The sequence below is a fragment of the Ascidiella aspersa genome, chromosome 4, assembly GCF_963924565.1.
Source record: "Ascidiella aspersa chromosome 4, kaAscAspe10.2, whole genome shotgun sequence".
Taxonomy (NCBI): domain Eukaryota; kingdom Metazoa; phylum Chordata; class Ascidiacea; order Phlebobranchia; family Ascidiidae; genus Ascidiella; species Ascidiella aspersa.
The window spans coordinates 11,024,615-11,045,926 of record NC_139450.1 but is presented as its reverse complement, the minus strand read 5'-3'; the positions used below and the strand labels follow the sequence as shown (position 1 = coordinate 11,045,926).

Sequence of the window (21,312 nt, the reverse complement as noted above, 5' to 3'; positions counted from 1 at the left end):
CAAACCAAATCATGCTGTAGTTTAAAAAACGCACCGACCTTTAAATTAACGTGTTATAATTCATTCTCGTCCATCTTATTTTTTTGCGTATCAGTATAGCTAATAATAATTCAATTCAAGTATAGTCAGTCGATAAGTTGTTAGCGTGATCAGCATAAGCGCTTCATATTACATTGGACACTAAGTTCGATATATACGATCTGCCACGCACCAATTTGACGAGCAGTTCGGCGACCTCGAGGTGGTTGTTGAGAGCGGCGAGGTGGAGCGCCGTGTATCCGTCGTCCTTCTTCTCATCCACGATCCAGGGACGGGTGAGCTTGTTGAGCAAAATGCACATCGCGCTGCGACAACAACGAAAAGCGTTCGTTGGCGTTGTTGAAGTCGTTTGAGTTAAGGCTATATAGACTTACTTGGGGGCGGGTATTTTACTAATGAGTTGATAATTCTGACCTTCTCGATGATGAGTGGTGCCCCCAAGACCGCCCCCCTCACTTTATTACTCCCCGCAGCCCGCACCCCCAAACGGCTTCGTCTATCTTTCTAGCGGTTTTGTGCTGATAAACGGAACGATTCCGGTTAAATACAAGATTATTTGGTGCAGTATTAATAAAATAACCATATTCCTGTATTGCTTGTTATTCCGCTTATCCTTTAGTGAGCACACGTAAACGGCTTAGCTTTTTTTTTAGTTTCGAGCGTTCGCTTTGCAAAACGTTATACTCTGAATCGCACCTGTGTAATATATTTTTAAGTAATTCCTTTAGACATATAACTTGTTATAGTAATGACTTAAACTGTGACTTGACTTGATTAATGATTAACTCGTGACTTTGACCACGATTGTCACTTGATTCAACTCTTAACTTTGTTGAATTGCATTTCGCTGAGACAATTTGTTTACAACGGTAAGGCAAGAGGCGTACCAAATCGCTGCTGAATAACGAAATGCCTTCTCAGGATGCGTTTCAGGTATTAAGAGTCTCATAAGGGGAAGTTAGGATTTTGGGGCTCTCGTGGAAATATGGCTAAAAAATTGTCTAATGCATACATAATTATACGTTTCTTTTTTTCTAGTGTTAAAAATGAAAGATATATTTTATATCAAAATAAAAATGTAAAAATTATGATTGTACATGACACGCTATACAGAAATGTCGTCCAAAAACCAGCTTCTTACCAATTTGATTCATATATGAGCATATTATGTCAAATATATTCATATTATTTAACGATCGTATCATTTTTTATCGAGCTATGCAGAGCTGCGCAATTCTTTAGGGACTTGCGGGCCCTGCATTTGTTTATTTAGCAAATTACCCGAGTCACCACTGGCTATTTACCGAAATAGCTTTACCAAAAGTTTACTTGGTAAGCGTTTTTTCAAAACAGTTTAGGTAGTTATTAACATCCTCGTAATAATACTTATGATTTATCTCGGTCAACCCCTCTAAAAATCGTTTCCTGCCTCTATTAATCAGCAAACATCAATAATAACTGCAACAAAACAACAATAGAAGCAACAACAGCCATTTTAAGCCGGGGCGTTACGTTTTACGTTGAGTAATCGTTAAGCATAAAATGCCGACAAAAAGTACAATGTTTATGTTATACTTAAAATAGAATGGACAACGACGTCCTACAAGTAATGCTGCAGCACAGTCCCGGTAATAATTATTATCGGAACTAAAATAATGTAGACTATAGTGGATTACATAACACTAAAACAATTCAGAAATGTGGGCGTTTTCGACCAAATCTGTCGACAGAATAAAGAAACTAAGGAGGAAGTATTATGCCTGGGGCTCAATTCCATTTGCTGAAAGCATCCGCTAGAGACGCACTTCAATAGGGAAGCATACTTTTCATAAAAGAAAGTTGCTAAAGTTGAAAAAAAAAACGTCGTAAGTTTTTTTTTCGTTCGTGGCTGGAAGAACAGAAAGGAATTTTTAGCCAACAAAGGGGACAGAATAGTCTGAGAAAAGGTCGCAAATAATGCACATTTGTTTTAGTAGATGTAATGTTTCAAACTATATCCTATAAGATTTCAGGAATATTTTGAGCATTTACAAAATAAAAATAACTAATGTGGCCACCTTGTGATGGAACCGCGTAATTCACAAGTAGAAGCAACATTTAAAGTAATTACAGAGAAAATAAGTTAAACTCAAAGTAAATTTTAAGATAGAAAGGAATCAAACTTCAGCAACGTATAGAAGAAGTAAGCTTGTGGAGTCGATAAATTGTCGTTTTATTTGTTTTGTTTATTTAGGTTCCTATACTACAAAATTCCAATGCCAAACCCGAGATAACGTATATCGCCAAGCAAACGGAATTCCGTAAACATTGACAAATGAGAAACGTGTTCGGTAACGCGCGTAAGGTGGTACGTGTCGGGAGCGCTGCAAATAGCAGCTATCTCTTAGCAGCGGAAGCCGGTCTGCCCGATCTGGTATCGGATGTGCACGCGATACTTGCGGTTAGCCATAGATCTTTTGTATTAACCACACAATGCATGCGACGTTCTACCAGATATGCTGGTAAGCCAAAGGCCCATTATAGGAATCCTAAACGTGGTACTGTGTGCAATTTAGATCACTGGAATTCGAGGTTTAGTAAAGCGTGTTTTTAGCTTCGTATATAAGAGGTTAAGGTGCGAAGGCAAGAAAGATACATTTAAAGCCGTTGGAGGTAAACTGTTAAGTCGGTGAACGTAAAGAGGTTCGATTTGATAAGTAAAGCGGTAGTTTTGCTAACTAGCAAATAAATTAACAAAATGCACATTTTAAAGTTGCGTATACTCATTTTTAAGACATTTAATCGATATCTGCAAAGCGACGGAATTCCATGAAAAAAGTCAAAAGTGTAACCGCAAATAAGAGGGCTGGCGTCTGCAAAATTGCAAATCAACAGCCGTAAGGTGGAAGCTGGGAATTTGTCTAAAATATAAATATAAATAAAGACTTTGCAAATTGATTCCGCTCGTTTGACGTGTGTACGGCGCGTGGGTTTAACGACATGTAAAAAAACACCCGTGCCGCTGCCCAGCATCGGAATCAAATCGCTTCCAGCGCTTCCAGGCAAAGTATGTTGTTGTTTTCTAGAGGTCCGGTCGCGATCCATTGCGTTTATGCTGCAAATCGTTCCCGGGCCGGAGCTGCTTAAGGCCTGTTTACGAGAGAGCTGACTTTCGCCTCGTGCCTGGCATAGTTGCCTAGAGTCTCAGTGCATCGCCAGCGGCCGTCCGACTAAAACTGGGCGAAAACGGGAAGCGCATACCTGCCGATGACGCTGCTGTTGCTGCTGCGGCTGCAAAACCGCAGCGCCGCCCATCGTGTTTATCAATAGAGCGCTATATCCGTACCCAAGGAGGCCGCAGTGCCACCGCAGTCGGTCATGTGCGCTAAAACCGGGTGGCGATTACTTCCGTCGCCGGTCTGCCTTCCAACTGTCGGTTCGTTTATCCACGTTTTTTACATGATCAATGCAAATCAGTCCGCCTTTTTATGAACGTTTCAATAAACCAATTTTAGTCCCTTTTTGCGTCAAATGAAAAAGAAGGGAGATAGGGTTCATCGTCGAGTTTTTAATTGCGAAATATAGATAAAACTCCGGCCAAATTTAAATCAAAGAAAGAACGATATAAAGGGTAATAAAGCTTTTCAACTTGTGTCAGCCAAAACGCTTGAATTAATTAATCTCACTTGCAAGTTCTTAGTTTTATCGTGCGCTTAGAACTTTGCAATGTGAATTCAGATAAAACCTAGAAACATTCAGTAATGTTAAAACCTCCATTTCATAACAATCTCTTCGACGGGCGCGATGTCGACATAGGCTTTAAAATGAGAGAAAAATCTTACCGAACCGCAAACGAACAGCCTAGAAATAGAGCAAAACTTCGGTCTTCAAAATGGTGCAGGTAATTTCCACGTAAAATTTGTCGCACTGATATTTCTTTTCTCGCCACGGATGCTGACAAAATATTCAAACCCGTTAAGAGACACGCAAGCGGATATAGATGTGTTTGGGGGATCGCCCATGTTTGCCTTTCAAATAATAACCAGATTTTATATTCTGTAAACCCTTTAAAGAGTTTACATGGTCTTTTGACAACCATTGGCCTATTGTTAAAATAATGCATTTGTGGTGCTTCATATCTTTTTGGGGGCGGAATAAAAATCGGTCAATTTATTTATTTTTAAATCCTTCAAAATTCATGTTTAGGTGTATAGAAATGAAAACCGGGCCAGAGGATTGTCTTGTTGGTGCAGTGAAGGTATTGCGTTGTTGACCTACTTATCTGTCGGTGGAGAAAATTCCGGTAAAAAGATTCCGGTCGGGCGTGTTTGTGGTCGGATCGTTTCCATCGACAAAAATCGCGCGATATTACGGGGAAAGGCGTTCGACGCATAAACAGCGTTGTTCTTCAGCATCCACGTTACGTGTGGCTCGACTCTAGCCGGAGAGTTGGCTGCTTTTTATGCTGTCTTTTTTTAACCGATTTTTTCTGTAATGTTGTAAAAATTTCGGAGTGGTGGGGAATTTTTTTTTCAGCGTTTTAGTAACTTACGTCACTTGGCTTTTTAATCACAACTTGAGAGATCAACCGATTCACATTTTAGGCTGATAGTAATAACGTTTTTATTTATGTTAGACAAACCGATAACCGATGTTTTACATACCAGAGATACCAAAAAACTTAATAATAATTGAACATATAATGCAAATTACATTTTGTTTATCTACCCATTTATTTTATACAATTTTTATTATTAACTTTGATATTGACTTTGCAAGATGCTTAACGCTGTAAACTAAACACTGTGTTAAACCATTCAGCCTGGGAAAAAAAAAATATGAATTCGAAAGTCAAGAATTAGGATACACTTCCGTTTTAAAGGAAACGTTATATAATATTTGCCTATAGTAAAATTGTTTGTTTTTCAGTCCTAATTTAGCAACACTTATTTCGTTAGGATTTAAATATGTGCTGATATTATCGGTGAATCACAACATCACGACTCACGAGGTATGCTTAGAAATATGGAAAACAATAAATAAATTCAGTCGGTTTGCTGGCAAAACTGGTATATTGAATCCCACAAGCGCTATGGTTTAAATTTAAAACAAACCATATTTATTACATTGGTTATTCATCCTTGATTTTTGGTAATAGAATAATTCTACATTGAAGCTATTTGGTTTTGGTATCTTTACGAATAATACACTACTCGACCAAAAGAACACGTACTGTCGCACTATACAATTGGACAATTCAAAAAGAACAGCTGAGCGCGACGGTAATTAGATACGCGGCAACAACATTACAAAACATTGACACGCGCCGAACGTCAATCAAGCACCAGCGTTTTTGCTTTCAAACAACCACCGACGCCCGATTACCGATCTTAATTTAAATCAATTACACGTGTAATTACACGCCAATCACAGGTCTTAAATCGAAAGAAGTTGTTTTTCGGTTTAAGGAATTTGCGCAGACCCGCCGGTGGAAATCACGCCGCGGTCGGTCTGCAAACTTTTTCAAAACAACCCAATTTGGGGCCGACCGAAATCCCGTAATAACTCGCGTGCTAATAGTCGGCATCCCCCAATTTGGCGCGTATTTTCGTCGCTCAGTGCCCGCGCCGGTTCGCCGCTTGATAATCGGGGCAATGGCAAGGCCACATGAAACGAGTTTTTCGGCGCGGCTCGGCTGGCAATATGCGACGATAAGAGATGACGGGTGGTAAGTGCGAGGAAACTTGACGGCCTGGCGTGTCGCTAATTGCCCCTTGGGCGCGCGACTGTTGCCACTGTAGGCGGACGTGACAATTCGCATAACTCGCCCATATCTGTGCACTCGAGCAATCAGCGACGGTACCTCCCTCCGCCCGAACGATAACAACGGTTTATGGCATATTCCAGCGTCTCTTCACCAGAGAGACAACATCCAGACACCGGGATGCTATCGCCTGTAGATTAGGGGAGCCGCAACAGCTAAACGTACGGCCGGACACTGTATTCCCACAGTGTCTCTCGGACAAATTAGCTGTGTTTGCCCCGACACATTGCCTATCGACAAAGTCGCGTAATTGCTTCGTATCTCTATGAAAAATAAAAACTTGCGATGGCCATTTATGGGTGCTGTGGTATCTCACTACGACCGGGGTCTGCGCGAGGTTAAGGAATACGGGACTTGTTATCTGTGACAACGCAACGCAATTAGGCGTCCTGTCCAGAATCTTTACTGCGAGCAAGTTATCAAACGAACCACCTTCGGTTAGTTTTGCGATTGAGAGATAATTGAGGTTGGATTTCTTGATCGGTGGTCAGAATGATTAGTCCCATTTTAAACCAGAAACAACTTGTAGGACATTTCAACACATATAGCAATTTTTGTCTCAGTTAACTTCACCTTGTAATAGAAATGCCACACGCCACTGCTTGGGTACCTTAACCGCAAGCTCGAACAAACGCCGCCTCTATATAGAATGCAATATGCAAGCGACGACGGCGTGCGCGCAATACCAACGTTTCGTCAGCGTCTTAATTTAGCCCGGACCCAACAGCTGAGCGTCAGATGCGCGCGCGCGTGGCAGCGACTGGCGAGGGAAGGTACGGGAGATGTGGGAGTTAGGTCTCCGACCTTGTCTTTTTAACGCCTGGAACGTAAAATGCGTAGAGAGAGAGAGAATAAGAAAGCGCAAGGGGCGGGGGAGGCCCGCAGCTGCTGATTCCGCTGCATCCGTCATGAATCGAGGCTGGAGACATCATCACAGTGATCCGGGAGAGAACCTTTAAGTGACAAAATGCGACAGTTGTTGCCCTGTTGTGGAGAGTGTTGAAACGGCAACAGAAGCGGGAGCAAATATGATGATGGCGTCTCGAGCAAGCGACAGGCGCTGACGAAGGCGATGAAGCTGCTGGTCGCCGGCGAGATTTCGCACTTCTGTCTTCGGCCGAGCCGCGCTCTCGGGTATAAAAGGCGCGACGAGGTAACAAAGATTATCTCAGTTCGCTTCGGCGTCCCTACAGCAACGTGCTCCTCCGAGGAGAGCGTTGGTTGCCAGAAGTCGCGGTTACAGCGGTGACTAGGCTAAGCAGTTTAGCGATTACATGGCGGTACCTTGTAAGTTCAGAGTTGACCGAGAAGCACTATATGTGAAGATATAGGTTGTCTAGGCACCACAGCTTTTTTAACGTATATGTAAGTCGACATTTTATTAAATTCACGCCTTTCAAAATTTACCGAAGTGTTGAAGTAGCGGTCCGCCTATTCAATTCACAAGAGCAGTGGCAAAAACGTACAAAGCGTGCGCAATATGGCAACAGAATCAAGTTGATTTGTAATTGTATCAGCCGAAGTCTATTACTCACACGGTATATCCGACGCTCGAAAGAGCACAATTAGGCCATAGACAATCCGCTTTTGTAAACAGACAGCAAAATAAATGTTGTGTATACACAACAGCGTCGAAACTCGGCACAAACTCAACCGGCGGATTTCAGGGCTAGATTGCTTGTGCCGGGCTGGCAAAATTTAGAACGACAGAGAGCGGGCAATTTTGACTCTCAGGACAACAAGTTCTGAACTCGCGGCGCTTGAAAGAAAACAGATTCAAGTTTTCGCGAATAGGAAATTCCATTCCGGCCGCCGGTCGATTTTCGTTAAAATGCCAGCAACCGGCTTTCACCACAGACCCGGCGTAAAGAAAAACCGCCTCTATAGCGCGTGCGCCATTAGCTAGGGCGAGCGCCCGATGTTTCTTGGAAGGAATCAGGTTTGTCTGGAATTATGTTCTGAGCTGTCCGGTATTAGAGGTATGTATATGACTTGGTATTTTGTCTAATGGCCGTCATGTAAGACAATCAATTAGAGGCTTAATAGAAGGCGATTTTAAATTTTGGGATAGAATATATTTATATAGTTATTTGATGCCACTGTAACAAATTAAAGTTTTTCGGTTTTGGGTAAAACAGGCCATCAGGTGAAGTATTAGTTTAGCAATTATGAAAAAAACGTTATATTTTGGCGATCGGCATTTACATCCTAGCCGCTCGATCGTATTCCAATAATACCAAAAAATTTATTGGTTCGACTAAGTATAAACACGTAAAGGACAAATAATTGTCGGCTTTGGGCAGTTTCGCACGATTAGTGTTTTCAGAGACAACCTGATACGCCGCGACGAATTACCTACTTCCTTACATGATCATACGCCACGCGCATTAAAGCCGCCGAGCGACCGCGTTCCCCTGTGCGCTAAGGCAGGATGACGTCACACGTGATTACGTCACGGCGATGGGAATTGCGACGCGCGGCTGGCGGCGGCGCGCTATGGAATGTAAAGAAGTATGTAGTCAGGCGCGGTACTCTCAGCGGACAGGCCTGATGCTGGCCAGGCACGCGAGTGACAGATGCAAGACTACTGGTGGGGATTCAACTATTCAGCGCCGGATTAATGGCATTATACGCGATGAAAATGGCATCCGAGCATAGAAGGAATAGCCGCTATAGATAACCCCAAACAAACCAGATCAGAATCGCTTAACCGGCGCGCAAATCAGCTCGAAAAGTCTCCGCCCATTTCAAACGATTAGCGACTTTTTGCAATTTCCCGATCAGCGATTTAACTGAGCTTGACGAAATCTCATTTTGAACTGAGCTTGACAAAAGTTGGTAAAGCGGAACCAAATCTTAATCGCAGGTTGACGCGCGATTTGGTCCCCTTCAACCAGCTGTTGTCTTGACTCAAATACGTCGGAAATAAACGGAGTGCAACAGTGCAAGTTTTCTAGACCAGCCCTCACCGCTTATCGTTATATTGTGCCGTGTTTATAGGCTGAGTTCTGCTTCTTTGCATAACGGTGCATTTCATGGCTTAATATTGTCCTATCCATTTCTAAAAACCTGATTTCATTTTAGTTGTTGAAGCTCTTTATAAACCTTTACTTTTCCTTTCAGCTTTTTCTCCTCATCTGCTTTAAAATTCTCCATCTTTCTGTAGTTTCTTTTCATCTTTTACTCCGTTTTGCTTCACTTTTTCTTCTTACTTATTCTTCCTAACCAAAATTCGTGACAATATTTTCATCTTGCAAAACAGTAACAAAAGATGCACAAAAATTCAAGGTTTTTCTTTTACCTCTTACACTTACATCTTTCTACTTTTTGCAGCTCTTTTTGCACATCTAGTACTTTTCTTCAACTTTACCTTTTTGCTCATCTGATCTCCTTTTATCTGATCTCCTTCTGTTTTCATTTATTTTATTTCACTCTACATCTACAGTTCCCAATAGACTTTTCTGTACTTCCCTATACCTATCTTATCTTTCTATAGCTTATACACTTTTCTGTACTTCCCTAAACTATCTTATCTTTCTATAGCTCTATACTTTTCTGTACTTCCCTACCTTATCTTTCTATAGCTCTATACTTTTCTGTACTTCTCTAAACTATCTTATCTTTCTATAGCTCTCTACTCTTCTGTACTTTCAAAAACTATCTAATATTTCTATAGCTTCTAACTCTATATTTTCATTAATTTGTCTTGCTTGTTTTCAAGATATTTATTAAGTACTGATTTTTCATTTCATTGTTTTTTTTGCCTTCCAATACTTTCTTGTTGCCATGTTTTCCATATACTAATATCTTTATATTTCTGTTCTGAAGCTCTATGTTTGTTTCTAGAATATTAACCACCATTTCTCTCCACATCTGTTGCACTAACTCATAACTAAAATATGTATTGTTCCTTTGATCATTTTTAAATCCATTTTCTACCCAACTTTTCTAAATTACTTGAGTAAATATATAAACCATTGGAAATCATTTTTAACATAGCAACCATTGCCTAATATTTTCAACTAAACCGCAATTCCTTTAGTTTCATATATCTTTTTTATTTTCGTTCAAAGTTCATGTCATCATTCTACCAATTTCATTAAAAGCTCACTTTGCTTCAGCATTATAAGCTAAAGTTTGGTAAAAAGTATCAACAATCCCAAAGGTACAGTCTTCAATTAGGCTTGAAGCATATTTGTAGCTTTACCCCTTTTCCTCTTTTCAAAGTCTCTTTAAAAATGTCTGATTCTCTATTTTCCAATTTTTTCTTACTTGTTTTCTAACTTTCTCTCCTTTTGTTCCATACAGGCAATACTTTTCTTAATGATAAAGTATATAAACTCCAACACATAGATCAAAGTTGTATTGGTCAACACATGTTTTCTACAACTTTCTTTTTCCTCCTTTTCTCCTTTCTATCCTACTTTCTTCTGGCAATAATAATATAATATTCGTTCGTTGCTAACAACTGAAAAATGTAAATGAAACAGAATGCTACTATGTTTTGTAAAATATAACAAAAGTTGACCTTTTCAATTGTTTTGCATATTTGTTACTTTTTCCCTGTCGAATAGCCATGACACTACAGTATGTTTAATACTGGCCGGTATCATCATGATTGTCAAAATTACTGACATGGGGTTAATCAATTGTCAACATGGTTTTAACCTACCCTGAAATATTATACCATGTTCAAATTAAAAGACATTGTATGGAGCAGAAAAATCAATAATGTCCATGGTAAGTATTTTGCTAAATGGTAAACTCTAAACATCCTCTTAGGAATTTCGATCCACAGAAACTGTTTTTTTAGATATTCGAAGAAACACCACAAGAGCTTCACTAGCAAAATGAAGCTACAAAGAATATTTAAGGTGACTAAATGTTTTAAAAATCAGACAGTTCCAATATCTAAGCTTCACATATTTTAGTCTGGTTTATACAAGCTGTGATCAATTTAATTGTGCTTATCTATCAAACACTGTTTTCAATATTGGTTTGCAGATTTAAAATCGACAAGCAAGATATCATCCCACTAACCAACTTGTTGTACATGCAACGTTGTTAACATGTTGTAAGGTATTACACAAATGTTTATATAACTTGTAAAGATTATAACACTACTAAGCACTGGTTAGCAATACTTTTGTACTTCAAACAATCATATTTATGTAAATATATAATTTTACTAATCCATATTGCCCATAAAGTGGATGTGCAAATGATATCACAAATTGTTTTTAATTAGGATTAATGGTGATTTAAATTTCAACAAAGGCTTAAAATGTTGCATAAACCTACAAAATATTCCTCTATCAGCTATATTTCTACTGGTTTAAAATGAGAGTAACATATTTTTTGTCAATATTCTCAAATATTAATTTATTTTTCAGGTACAATTATTAATGCGCTTCCAACTTCATGTACAGATTGACTAATGGAGTTCGGAATACAACATTCAAGAAAAAATATTTTTATCTATTATTACTTACTAAAAAAATGTAAAATTTTACATGATATGTGTATTTTATTTATCATCTAAATTTGTGGAAAATGAATTGGTTTTTCATGCGATAATAAAATTTCTCAAATAGAATTGTTTTTATGAGTAAATAGATTTTGTTTGGGGAAAAAAACAGCAATAGTTAGCTGAAAAAGGCATCATGTATTGTAATAAAGAAACATCTATCCATCAAAACTTAACTTAATAGCCTGTTAAAACATTTTCAAATAAATTTCACTTAAACTAGATTTACATTGACATGGGGTTATGTTGTTTTAAACTTAATTGTGGGTTTGGCTTAGTTGTAGTCAAAAAATAGGATCTGTATGGATATATGCAATGTAAAACAATTAATAATATTTTTTTTAAATTGAACTCGGTATAAATAAAAACTTTCCCCAGAGTAATGTTAACTTAAATCAAAACTTTATACCCCATTTGTACTAAAGCACCTTTGTCTAAAAGGTTGTATTAAATTACATTGTTTTTAAATTAGCCAATGACCATCAAAAACAAAAATTTAGCCAATGACCAATACCTCAGTGTCTTAGTTTTTGGATGTTTTTTGACACAAACATATTTGAAAATAAAACCACTATCTTGCATTACATGTAAGCAACCATGCTTTAATAATCTATTTTGTATTTGGTCTATTTTGTAATATTGAATTAACTGCCCAGTGCCAACTTAAGTTTTAAAACATCTACAGCTTTAGATGGGGTTTTCAGGAACTGAAAGTGTCATTTAATGACAAATATATATTTCTCAAATTCACTTTTCAAACATTGTAAACTCAAAACGGCACCTCAAAGATAATGTTTAGCTACTTTGTCTGTTGCAGTTTGCCGCTCTTAGCCTTTTATGGCTTGCTGCAGCCCTCAAAAATAATAAATAGATTGTGGCACCCCTATAAGAATTTTCATCAAGTAATTTACTATAATGGCACAATAAACAGAACTGGAAAATATACAACTCTACACCATGTATAGTAAAGTATAGTTGGATTTATTCCACTCTAATTGTACACAAACAGTTGTAATAGTTGAGTAAAAGATTCTTAACTATCGCTCGGCACCCTTGAGCATTAGAAATGCTACCCTAGGGTGCCGCGACACTCCGGTTAAGAACCACAGCTTAAAAGGGTACTAAGTTAATTTTCTATTTATACCTTGGATTTCCCCGGAGCGATGCATGATGCAGGACATTGAATCCATTGTTGTTGGTAACTGTTACATCAGCGTGAGCATCCAAGAGGAATGTGAGCATGTCATCACGCTTTTTTAATATGGCATCATGCAGAGGAGTGTCCCCTTCAGCATCCTAAGTTGAGATGGAGAAACAAAGTTTAATAAAAGCGACCCAAATTTAACCAAAAGACAAAGAAAAGCATTAACTTGTTACACTTTTTTTCATGAAATTGCTTTAAGATGTTGTGTGGAACACGTTTAATTTAAATATAATGCTCTTGACATTTCTTCCTAAAATGGGGTAAATAAATCTCTGTTTTTCCTTAGATGTCACATCCTCATCAGGGGCATATGCACAAATTCAAAAAAATATATATCCAGTCTTCTTAACTAGTACCATAACTCTGCCACATAAACTTCACCTGCAAGCTAGTATGACAGCCCAGCTCCAGAAGTGTCTGAACAACCCAGACATGGCCGCGGATGACAGCGATGTGCAAGGCAGTTTGCCTGCGCTTGTTTCTTGCATTGGCGTCGCACCCTTCGTGAACAAGGAGTTCTACAACACCAGCTTCATCAACAAGCGCAGAATGATGTATAGCACGGTTTCCATCCTTATCCTAAATACAAATATAAGTAAATAAATAATATAGGCAAAGTAATTAAAAGTATGTTCAGTCACAAAATTTGTCCTTTAGTTTGGTGCCTATATGCTACATATATTTTATAGGTATATTTTTTGGTTATTTTAAAAAAAACAGGGATTGCCGCATAAATAACTTATCTTGTGGAAATGGCTGCTTTAATATTGATACTTGTGTAACAGCAAGTACAAAGTAAACACAAACAGTTCAGGCACAAGTTAAAAAATTCAAATACATAATTTATTCTGAAAAAATGTGAAAGATAATACTTGCAACCATACAGTTTTTCGCAGTGTTGTAATGACTTAAGTCAATGACTTGACTTAAGTGCACTTAAGTCACTGTTTTCAAACGACTTGACTTGACTTAAGTCATTTGGGAAAAATGACTTGACTTGACTTAAGTATTTCGGACAAATGACTTGACTTGACTTAAGTCATTTGGACAAATTTGGACAAATGACTTGGGTTAAAATAAAGCTTTTTTTTCAAGCATTTTTTTTATAAAATTGAGCTATTTTTTCAAATTTTAGCACATAAAACAAATTGCATGCCATATGTTGCGTTTTTTCTTATTTTTAGTTCAGTTATTGCTCATAATCATACAAATTTAAAAAAAAATTTTTAAGGACATGACTTGAAGTTGACTTGCTCTAATTATGACTTGACTGGGACTTGACTTGCGCAACTGATGACTTGGACTGGGACTTGACTTGTTATTTATTCAAAAACACTTGACTTGGACTTAAGTTGTTTTACAAATGACTTGACTGGGACTTAAGTCAATTTAAAATGACTTGTTTACAACACTGGTTTTTCGTCAGTTAGGAAACTTAACAAGAAAAATGTAATTGCCTCAATTTCCAAATCAGCATCATGTCTAATCAGGCAGTCCACAACATCTCGATGGCCATTAAGGCAGGCAGCTTGAAGGGCAGTATGACCGGCAAACTGGCCGTTGACCTGGCAAACAAAAATAATTCACATTCAAGAAATTCGTTTACACAATGGGCATTGGTTTATCTGTGATTTCTTACATTAGCATCAGACTTTTGCAATATCTCTTCACATTTCTGGACATCACCGGAGCCAGCAGCTTTCACCAGTTCTTCATTAATGTCACCTGACACTTGTGTTTCAAACAATTTCTTAAGCAACTGTGAAAGATGTTCTGGAAAATTGTTAATAGGGTTATTGTGCTGACAAACTTATATAACATACTTATTACTTATACTTATGCCAGAGTATTCCTACATACTGATGCAAGTGTATTTCAAAAAATTGAGCCAGGGCACATCTCAATTATATTTCTTTAATGTTTTAATGAGTTCTATATTTAGAAGTGGTTTCCAAACTTTTTTTAGTCAAAAACCTTGTAAGCTTAAAGACCTCCAAAGCTTTAAGAACTAACACTAACTAAATATTTTGCCAAACTATACCCAGCTTTAAAAAAATGATCAATTATCATCAATAATTAAGTCAAAAGAAAAGTCCTTAAACATAAAATGTTAAATTCACCAACTGTTGCTTTACATGAAATCCTCAAACTTCATGTGCAATAAAGGACCCCTGGTTAGAAACTAATGATATGTTTGATGCATTTTTCTCTAGTTAACAAAATACAATAAAACATTTTTTACCTCCAGATCTGGCTTGGCCCTGATCCACTTTACTTAGAAGAAGTGGGTTGAAAATCCATGAAGCACCTTTAATTAAAAGAACAATGATTAATCAGTAACAATTAAAGCTGACACACAAAAGTTCTCTTTTTGTGTTACAAGTTTATATGATTGCTATAGCACTTCAGTTTAGCAGTTTAATTTAAAAAAATATTTTTTTGGTTTAATTAAAAAAAGTACATCTTCTAAAAATAACCAGCGATGTGTTTTTCATGCATTTAATAGTTTTGTCTTTTTGAATAGCAACTACACATTTTCAAGAGTGTTGCATGAGCCCAAATAAATAACAGATTTGTCCGCCAGCCATCAGTAAACTTTAAAGCAAGTGACTGACAATTAAAAAACACTAATACAGTATTTCATACAACAATGCGTAGTTTAAATCGATAAATTTCTAATAGGCCAAATCTTTGTCAAAAAATGCTTTTTGGTTAAATTTGTAAAATTTTAATTTTATAGGTCAAATTTTTAAATTTGTTAGGTCAAAGTATAATCTCCCTGATAACAAAATGATTACGATTTTAGAGGCAACATCACAATTTCACACCTGACACTTCAACTTTGATGTCACTGTCTCTATACACTTGTTGTACTCTGCCGATCTTTCCCAGTGTCTAAAAATGCAACATAAGTCATTAGAACATCGGAATCACTGACAACAACTATTTTTAACTTACAGGAAGCATGGCATCGGACCACTCTCCATGGCCTCGTTGCAGTGTTTTAACATGATCAACATGAGAAGAAATTTGAACTAAATCACCAACCTAAAATAGAGTTTATAATTTCGTACATGACATCAATGTTTTGTTTTGTTCCTTCAATAACGAGAGATTAGGGTAGGTCAAATTTTGAAAATGTAAAAATTTCCAAGGCGTTTTCCAATATATGGACAAAATAAACAACTCCTGTGTCAAAAATCTAAAAAAATTATATTTTGCTTATGCGCACGGCACTCAAAGTCCAGAAAGACAACAACACCTAAATGGGGAATTCCCCACTGTGAAACACATAATGCACACAATCCAGTATAGGTAAAAAACTACTCATGATAAGACTCAAAACATATTGTACAAGACTTAAAAGGGATTTAACCAAAAAAATTTGATATGGTTAAAATTGTTTTTTATTGCACATTAGCCGTATTGTACACCGACTTACTTCCCAGATCCAGTATTTCTAAAGCTGCTTTGATCAATGGTAGCTTACAAAATCTATTTAACATATCTCAAACTTTTACTCAGAAAATTATCACAATAATATCTTTATATTCAAAAGAGGCACAAGTTGTTAAAACCGTTAAAGTGGTAAACGATGCAGCAGAGAGGGGTGTCAAGCTGTATTCTGAATACCATTCTGCCAACAACGACTGGCAACATGCAAGCCTTCAAAGGTTAAAAGACCCAGAAAAGAATTTCATGATTTTAGAAAATCTACACTGAACAAAACATAGTTTAATATTTCTGGGTATTTTATAATTACAGTGTTGTAAAAACTGTTTGATCATTATATTTTTTTGTTAAAGTGTTGCAAGAATTGTTGTATTTATTATCTCCTAATTTTTTTTGTTTCTTGGGTGCAAAGACAAATTCCCCGTAAAGGCTTGCATAATTTGTTTGAAGTCCTAATCATGAGTAGTTTTTCATGTATAAGTGTGAAAACGTGTGCGCTTTTATGTGTTTCATGGTGTGGATTTTTTAATTTTTTGTGTTTTTGTTTGATGAACTTGTGCCATGCACATATGCAAAAAAATATTTTTTGTTTTTGTTTTCGTTGTTTATTTTGTCCAAATATTGAGAAAAGCCTTGAAAATCTTACAGTTTCATAATTTCCAAATTTGAACTAGCATATTATAGACACTTCTGTTTGTCATGCAATCACAATTTAGCATATCATATTTAATATGTTGCAAGCATTACCCCAAACTTAGGTTCATCACTTGGTGAATTTGAACTGCGTGCAGCATTGGATTCGGCTCCACTTACTTTAGTCAGTACAGCAGGATTAAAGGTCCACCTAAAAGTGGAAATTTTTGGTGAATTTAACATAACATAGTTACAAATTTAATAAAAATCTTTAAAATATATGTTTCCTGTTTTTTCAATTTGTTTTTGACATACATACCTTTAATAACTATTAAATAAATTAAACAAATACAAAAATAACATTTTCCAAATATTAAACAAATCAACAGTGGTACCGGTTTCCACTTGTGTAAGACACAACTATGTCATGGTCTTCATCAATACCACAGACAGTTCCAGCAGTTCCAAGTGTCTGTTGATAAATATATGTTTTACTATTTGACAGCTGCAGTTTCATCAGCAACATATATACTGAAATTTGACATGAGGTAAAGGATTTTTCTTTAAATTGCAGATGAAATGTTTCTTTGTCAAAGCCTTAGACAAGTATGGAGACGAACAGCTGTTTCACATTCTTAGAAAATCAATATATATAACTATATATACTGTATATATGTGTATTACAGTCTATTTATTTGGAAATATTGTCTAAAATTCATTTGCCTAACAAAAAACTTCAACTAACACCATAAAATGTTTTAATAAAAAGCAAGTACTAGTTAGGTGTCTTTGTTTAAGAATCTTACATTACAAAAATCCGCTAATAGGGTTTATGAAAGTGGGAATTGCACATAATGATGTACAGATTTCAGTTGACTTTCATAATATCATCTATAATCATAAAACGGGTTGTACTAAGTTAAGAACTCACCTCAAACATTCCTTCTGTCCATCCACCATGTCCATGTTGTAAAGATTGCACAATTTCTAAATCCAAGTCAATGTTTACATGATCGTTCAACTGGAATTCTGTCACAGGAAAACTTCGCTGGCCATTAAGTTGACCTAAAACATTTAAACCTTATTAAAGATAAAATGATAAACCATAGAACAATATATTTCAAACAACACTATAAACTAAAAAATAATCGTAAATACTATTTGCGTGAAATATATTTGAAGGCATGTAAAGAACATTCAACCTAAATAGGGAAGATGTTCTCTATAGAATGAAGGACCCTTTGCATCTGTAACCACTTTAAGGTCCATCATTCCTTCGTAGCCCACACGATAGAGGTTTTTTGCACCAACATCCCACAGAACGTACGCAGCACTTCGGAGGTTTTGTGATGTCCAATCCTGAACTTTTGTTACCTAAAACCATTTGCAGCACACATTCAATTGTAAAAATATTTGTGCATGACAAATATTCAAGATTGTCAATTATATATATTTAATTATTTATACAAACTTTGGAAAATGTTGTTGACTAATATATACATTTAGATTGATATAATTGACTAGACATACATGCTTTGGTTATCAAAAAAAAATGTTCTGCTTAATAATTTTAACCACGCAGGTGCCTGTTTCTTGTTTGACTTACTGATAATGTTTTAAATTACTTACTGATACTTAGTACTGACAGAAATGAATAGTATTCTTATTTTGTCATAATTAAAAACTCATCATACTTTTCCCTTTCTTCCATTCCCTCCATCCTGGTCCTCCCATTGCCAGTCAACTCCCCTGACCACTCTCGCCCCTGGAAAAATCCCCCTTGCACTTATCTTCTTGCTTTTACGTCTTGACTCCATCAAAACTCTGGGAATAAAACGACAATAAGATTTTAAATAGGAACACAGTATTTCAATGAAATGTGCATTCCTAATATAAGTTACACAAAATAAGCGTAAAGAAAGTACTTCACCAAACACTGTGTGCTCATACCTTTCACCTTCCGGTGTTACTATTCGATAAAACCGATGCCTCAGGTGGTGCTTATCGGCATGGTAACATGCAGAGCATAAGTCGTAGTTGTGGCATTCGGCACACTTCCATCGAATGCCAAATATTGGTTGCAACCGGCAGGTGTCACACATTGATCCATTGTGTTTAACACCTTGAAAAAAAGTAAAAATAAGAAAAAATAAATAAATACAATAAAAAATAAAATCTAGCTGTATACACATTTTTAGCAGGATTTGGGTTAAAAACATGGTTAAACGATTGTTTTTATGAGATCTATCATTTTTTTAATGTGTTTGTTCTTTATTTTTTTCAAGAAACATTATACTAAATTTTAGAAATATAGAAAACACTCAAAACACGGTGTGTAAACAATATTGTAAATTTAAACGGAACTGAAAAAACTGTATCACAACATATTAGTTAAGCCTTTTCTCTTAAAAAAACATAATATTTTCTTTAATGTACACTGACATGTGCAAAATTAACTTTGGTTTAACAATGTAAAATGCCATGTGAAAGAACCATGTAGCGTTAATACAGTGAACATTATACCAGATGCAGCACTGTCAAGTATCCTCAAATCATATTGACCACTGCATCTGTAGTTTGCCGCAGTTCCATTGTCCCAGACTACAACAACTTCTTCATTGCTTTCAAAACATCGAACTGTGCCAACATGACCTTCACCACCATCCTAAAATATGTAAATACTTGGTTGATAAAAAGAATATATATTTAGAGTAACAGAGTAATTGCAACAGGGCCTCCCTATATTAGGTAGCTTTCAACATTATTTTACTTTCTTGGAATCTTATACACACTTACAAGTCGTCCTTGTATCTAGGAGGTTGACTTCAAACTGTGGGCCTTTCAGCATTTCTAGTGCATGATATTTATTAACTAGAATGTCAGATGTATCATGAATGTAGTTGTGCCGCAAAATATCTGTTTATGTACTGTATTTTGAAAGTTGGTATTGCCCCAAGTTTGGTTTTGTTTTGGCTCATTGTTACATCATACTGCCACCGCCAGGCTATACCCCCCCAACTATACTTTCAATTAAATTTAACTGTGTAATTTTTTTTCGCAACAATACTTTAGATCTGTTTAAACTAAATCTATTTAGCCTAAAAGTGCTATGCATACAATAACATGTTGCGCCTTGAGACTCAAAAACTACAATTCCTATTAAACTACATATTAGATAACGTTTTCAAGCAATGTTTGAATCTCTTTTATATGCTTCATGTATCATGTAGCGTTTTGCTAAAAAGTAAATAGATAAACTCATTTTTGGCGCATACTGGATTTCTCCTGCATTTTGTGCACAGGTTCGCTCAAAAACAAAAGGAGTTTTTAAGATTAATTGTTCTATAACTTTGTCACATCATTGTAATTTTTTCATGCCACCTTACATTAAGGATTTTGGATCCGCCTGGTTGTCTTAGTGGTTTAATGTGGTGGGCCTTCAATAGCTCTTGAAAGAGTATTTATGGCCACAAGAAAAAAAGTTACTGACCACTTATCTATAGTGTAGACCTAAATTTATTATACAGCCAATTCTTATTGTTTATTCACAATACAAAACAATCCCAGAAATTACGACAACAAACAATTACTTCTGATATTATAACACTATACTGATTTTATTTTTTGTATAAAAGCGTTTTTCATATGACAAAAAAAAATATTTGCTAAATTTTGACACGGGAAGAAGTTATAAGATAAAAATTGGCTTGTTGGCATGATTAAGGTGGACACCCCTGGTGTAAACGGAGGTCCACAAAAAGTGGGTCCCTATTCGCTATACCATTTATTTTTGGTTGCAAAAATCTTAAAAATTTTAAGTAACGACGTATTTTGGTTTCAACACTACCATTTCACTTTCAACACTACCATTGTATTATATATTTATATACTTTTTGTCAATATTTATTCTAACATCACATACTTAAGCATAGTAAAATGCTGCGCTGACATGGGTGGTCAAGTAAAACTTTGAACCCCTAGGAACTAATTGTTGCCAATATTAACTACCCAAATTCAAACTGTATGCTTTGCAATTAACCTACTTAGTTTCCTAGTACACAATGACTACAAAAAAGCTTACTGAAAACAGTAATTGTTAATCACATATGTGTGTGTATCTTTTATAAAATAGAAGAATTAGTACTTTTATTTTATTGACATACTACCCACTATAGAAAGTATGACAAGTGTATCCGCACTTTTTTTTAACAGATTAAATCTACACCCCCAAAAAATGAATATGTACCCAATTTTTCTATATGTTTTTCTAGCGGGGTGGACTTTTCGCCTTAGTTGGACCAGTCACCCCAATTTTTGACTGTGCATCTGTGAGATCTCATTGAGATCTGCCATACTTTCCAGACTTGTATGTTACCACAATACTTGCTATAAAAATGATACCTAACAAATAATTTATACCTGTCGGCCCCATTTCCAATCTGGTCCTCTTACAACTCGAGATCCAATGCCTTCATAAATAGTGCTGTTGTTGTTTCTTGGTGTAGTTTTAATATTGGTTGGGCCATTTGAAGCCATGGTTTGACTTTTTAAGATAAATTTGTTCAAGTAAGTTTCAGCATGAAATTGTGAATGTAAAATAGTATACCAAGTTTTGAATATACATGTGCTAAAATATTAACAATAAACAAATAA

At 36.2% G+C, this 21,312-nt stretch overlaps 1 protein-coding gene and 1 long non-coding RNA gene across 3 annotated transcripts in view; one reads left to right on the top strand and one right to left on the bottom strand.

Annotated features, from left to right (window-relative positions):
* LOC146147797 (E3 ubiquitin-protein ligase MIB1-like) overlaps positions 1-21,276 on the bottom strand; it is a 34,707-nt gene extending 13,431 nt beyond the window's left edge. For both annotated transcript variants that reach the window (XM_083388621.1, XM_083388622.1), the window contains exons 1-16: positions 21,079-21,276; positions 19,183-19,324; positions 18,610-18,781; positions 18,354-18,483; positions 17,862-18,033; positions 17,591-17,724; positions 17,055-17,131; positions 16,774-16,870; positions 15,532-15,621; positions 15,402-15,468; positions 14,816-14,881; positions 14,213-14,346; positions 14,031-14,138; positions 12,955-13,152; positions 12,514-12,665; positions 212-344 (exon numbers count right to left, since the gene is read on the bottom strand). In XM_083388621.1, the coding sequence (XP_083244747.1) occupies positions 212-344; positions 12,514-12,665; positions 12,955-13,152; positions 14,031-14,138; positions 14,213-14,346; positions 14,816-14,881; positions 15,402-15,468; positions 15,532-15,621; positions 16,774-16,870; positions 17,055-17,131; positions 17,591-17,724; positions 17,862-18,033; positions 18,354-18,483; positions 18,610-18,781; positions 19,183-19,324; positions 21,079-21,195 (1,989 nt within the window). In that variant the 5' untranslated portion in view covers positions 21,196-21,276. The remainder of the gene's footprint in view (positions 1-211; positions 345-12,513; positions 12,666-12,954; positions 13,153-14,030; positions 14,139-14,212; positions 14,347-14,815; positions 14,882-15,401; positions 15,469-15,531; positions 15,622-16,773; positions 16,871-17,054; positions 17,132-17,590; positions 17,725-17,861; positions 18,034-18,353; positions 18,484-18,609; positions 18,782-19,182; positions 19,325-21,078) is intronic.
* LOC146147798 (uncharacterized) lies at positions 8,765-11,438 on the top strand. Its single transcript, XR_014494838.1, has 4 exons — positions 8,765-10,582; positions 10,656-10,716; positions 10,847-10,921; positions 11,236-11,438. It is a non-coding gene; the product is annotated as an uncharacterized LOC146147798 (long non-coding RNA).
* Positions 21,277-21,312: the final 36 nt, after the last annotated feature.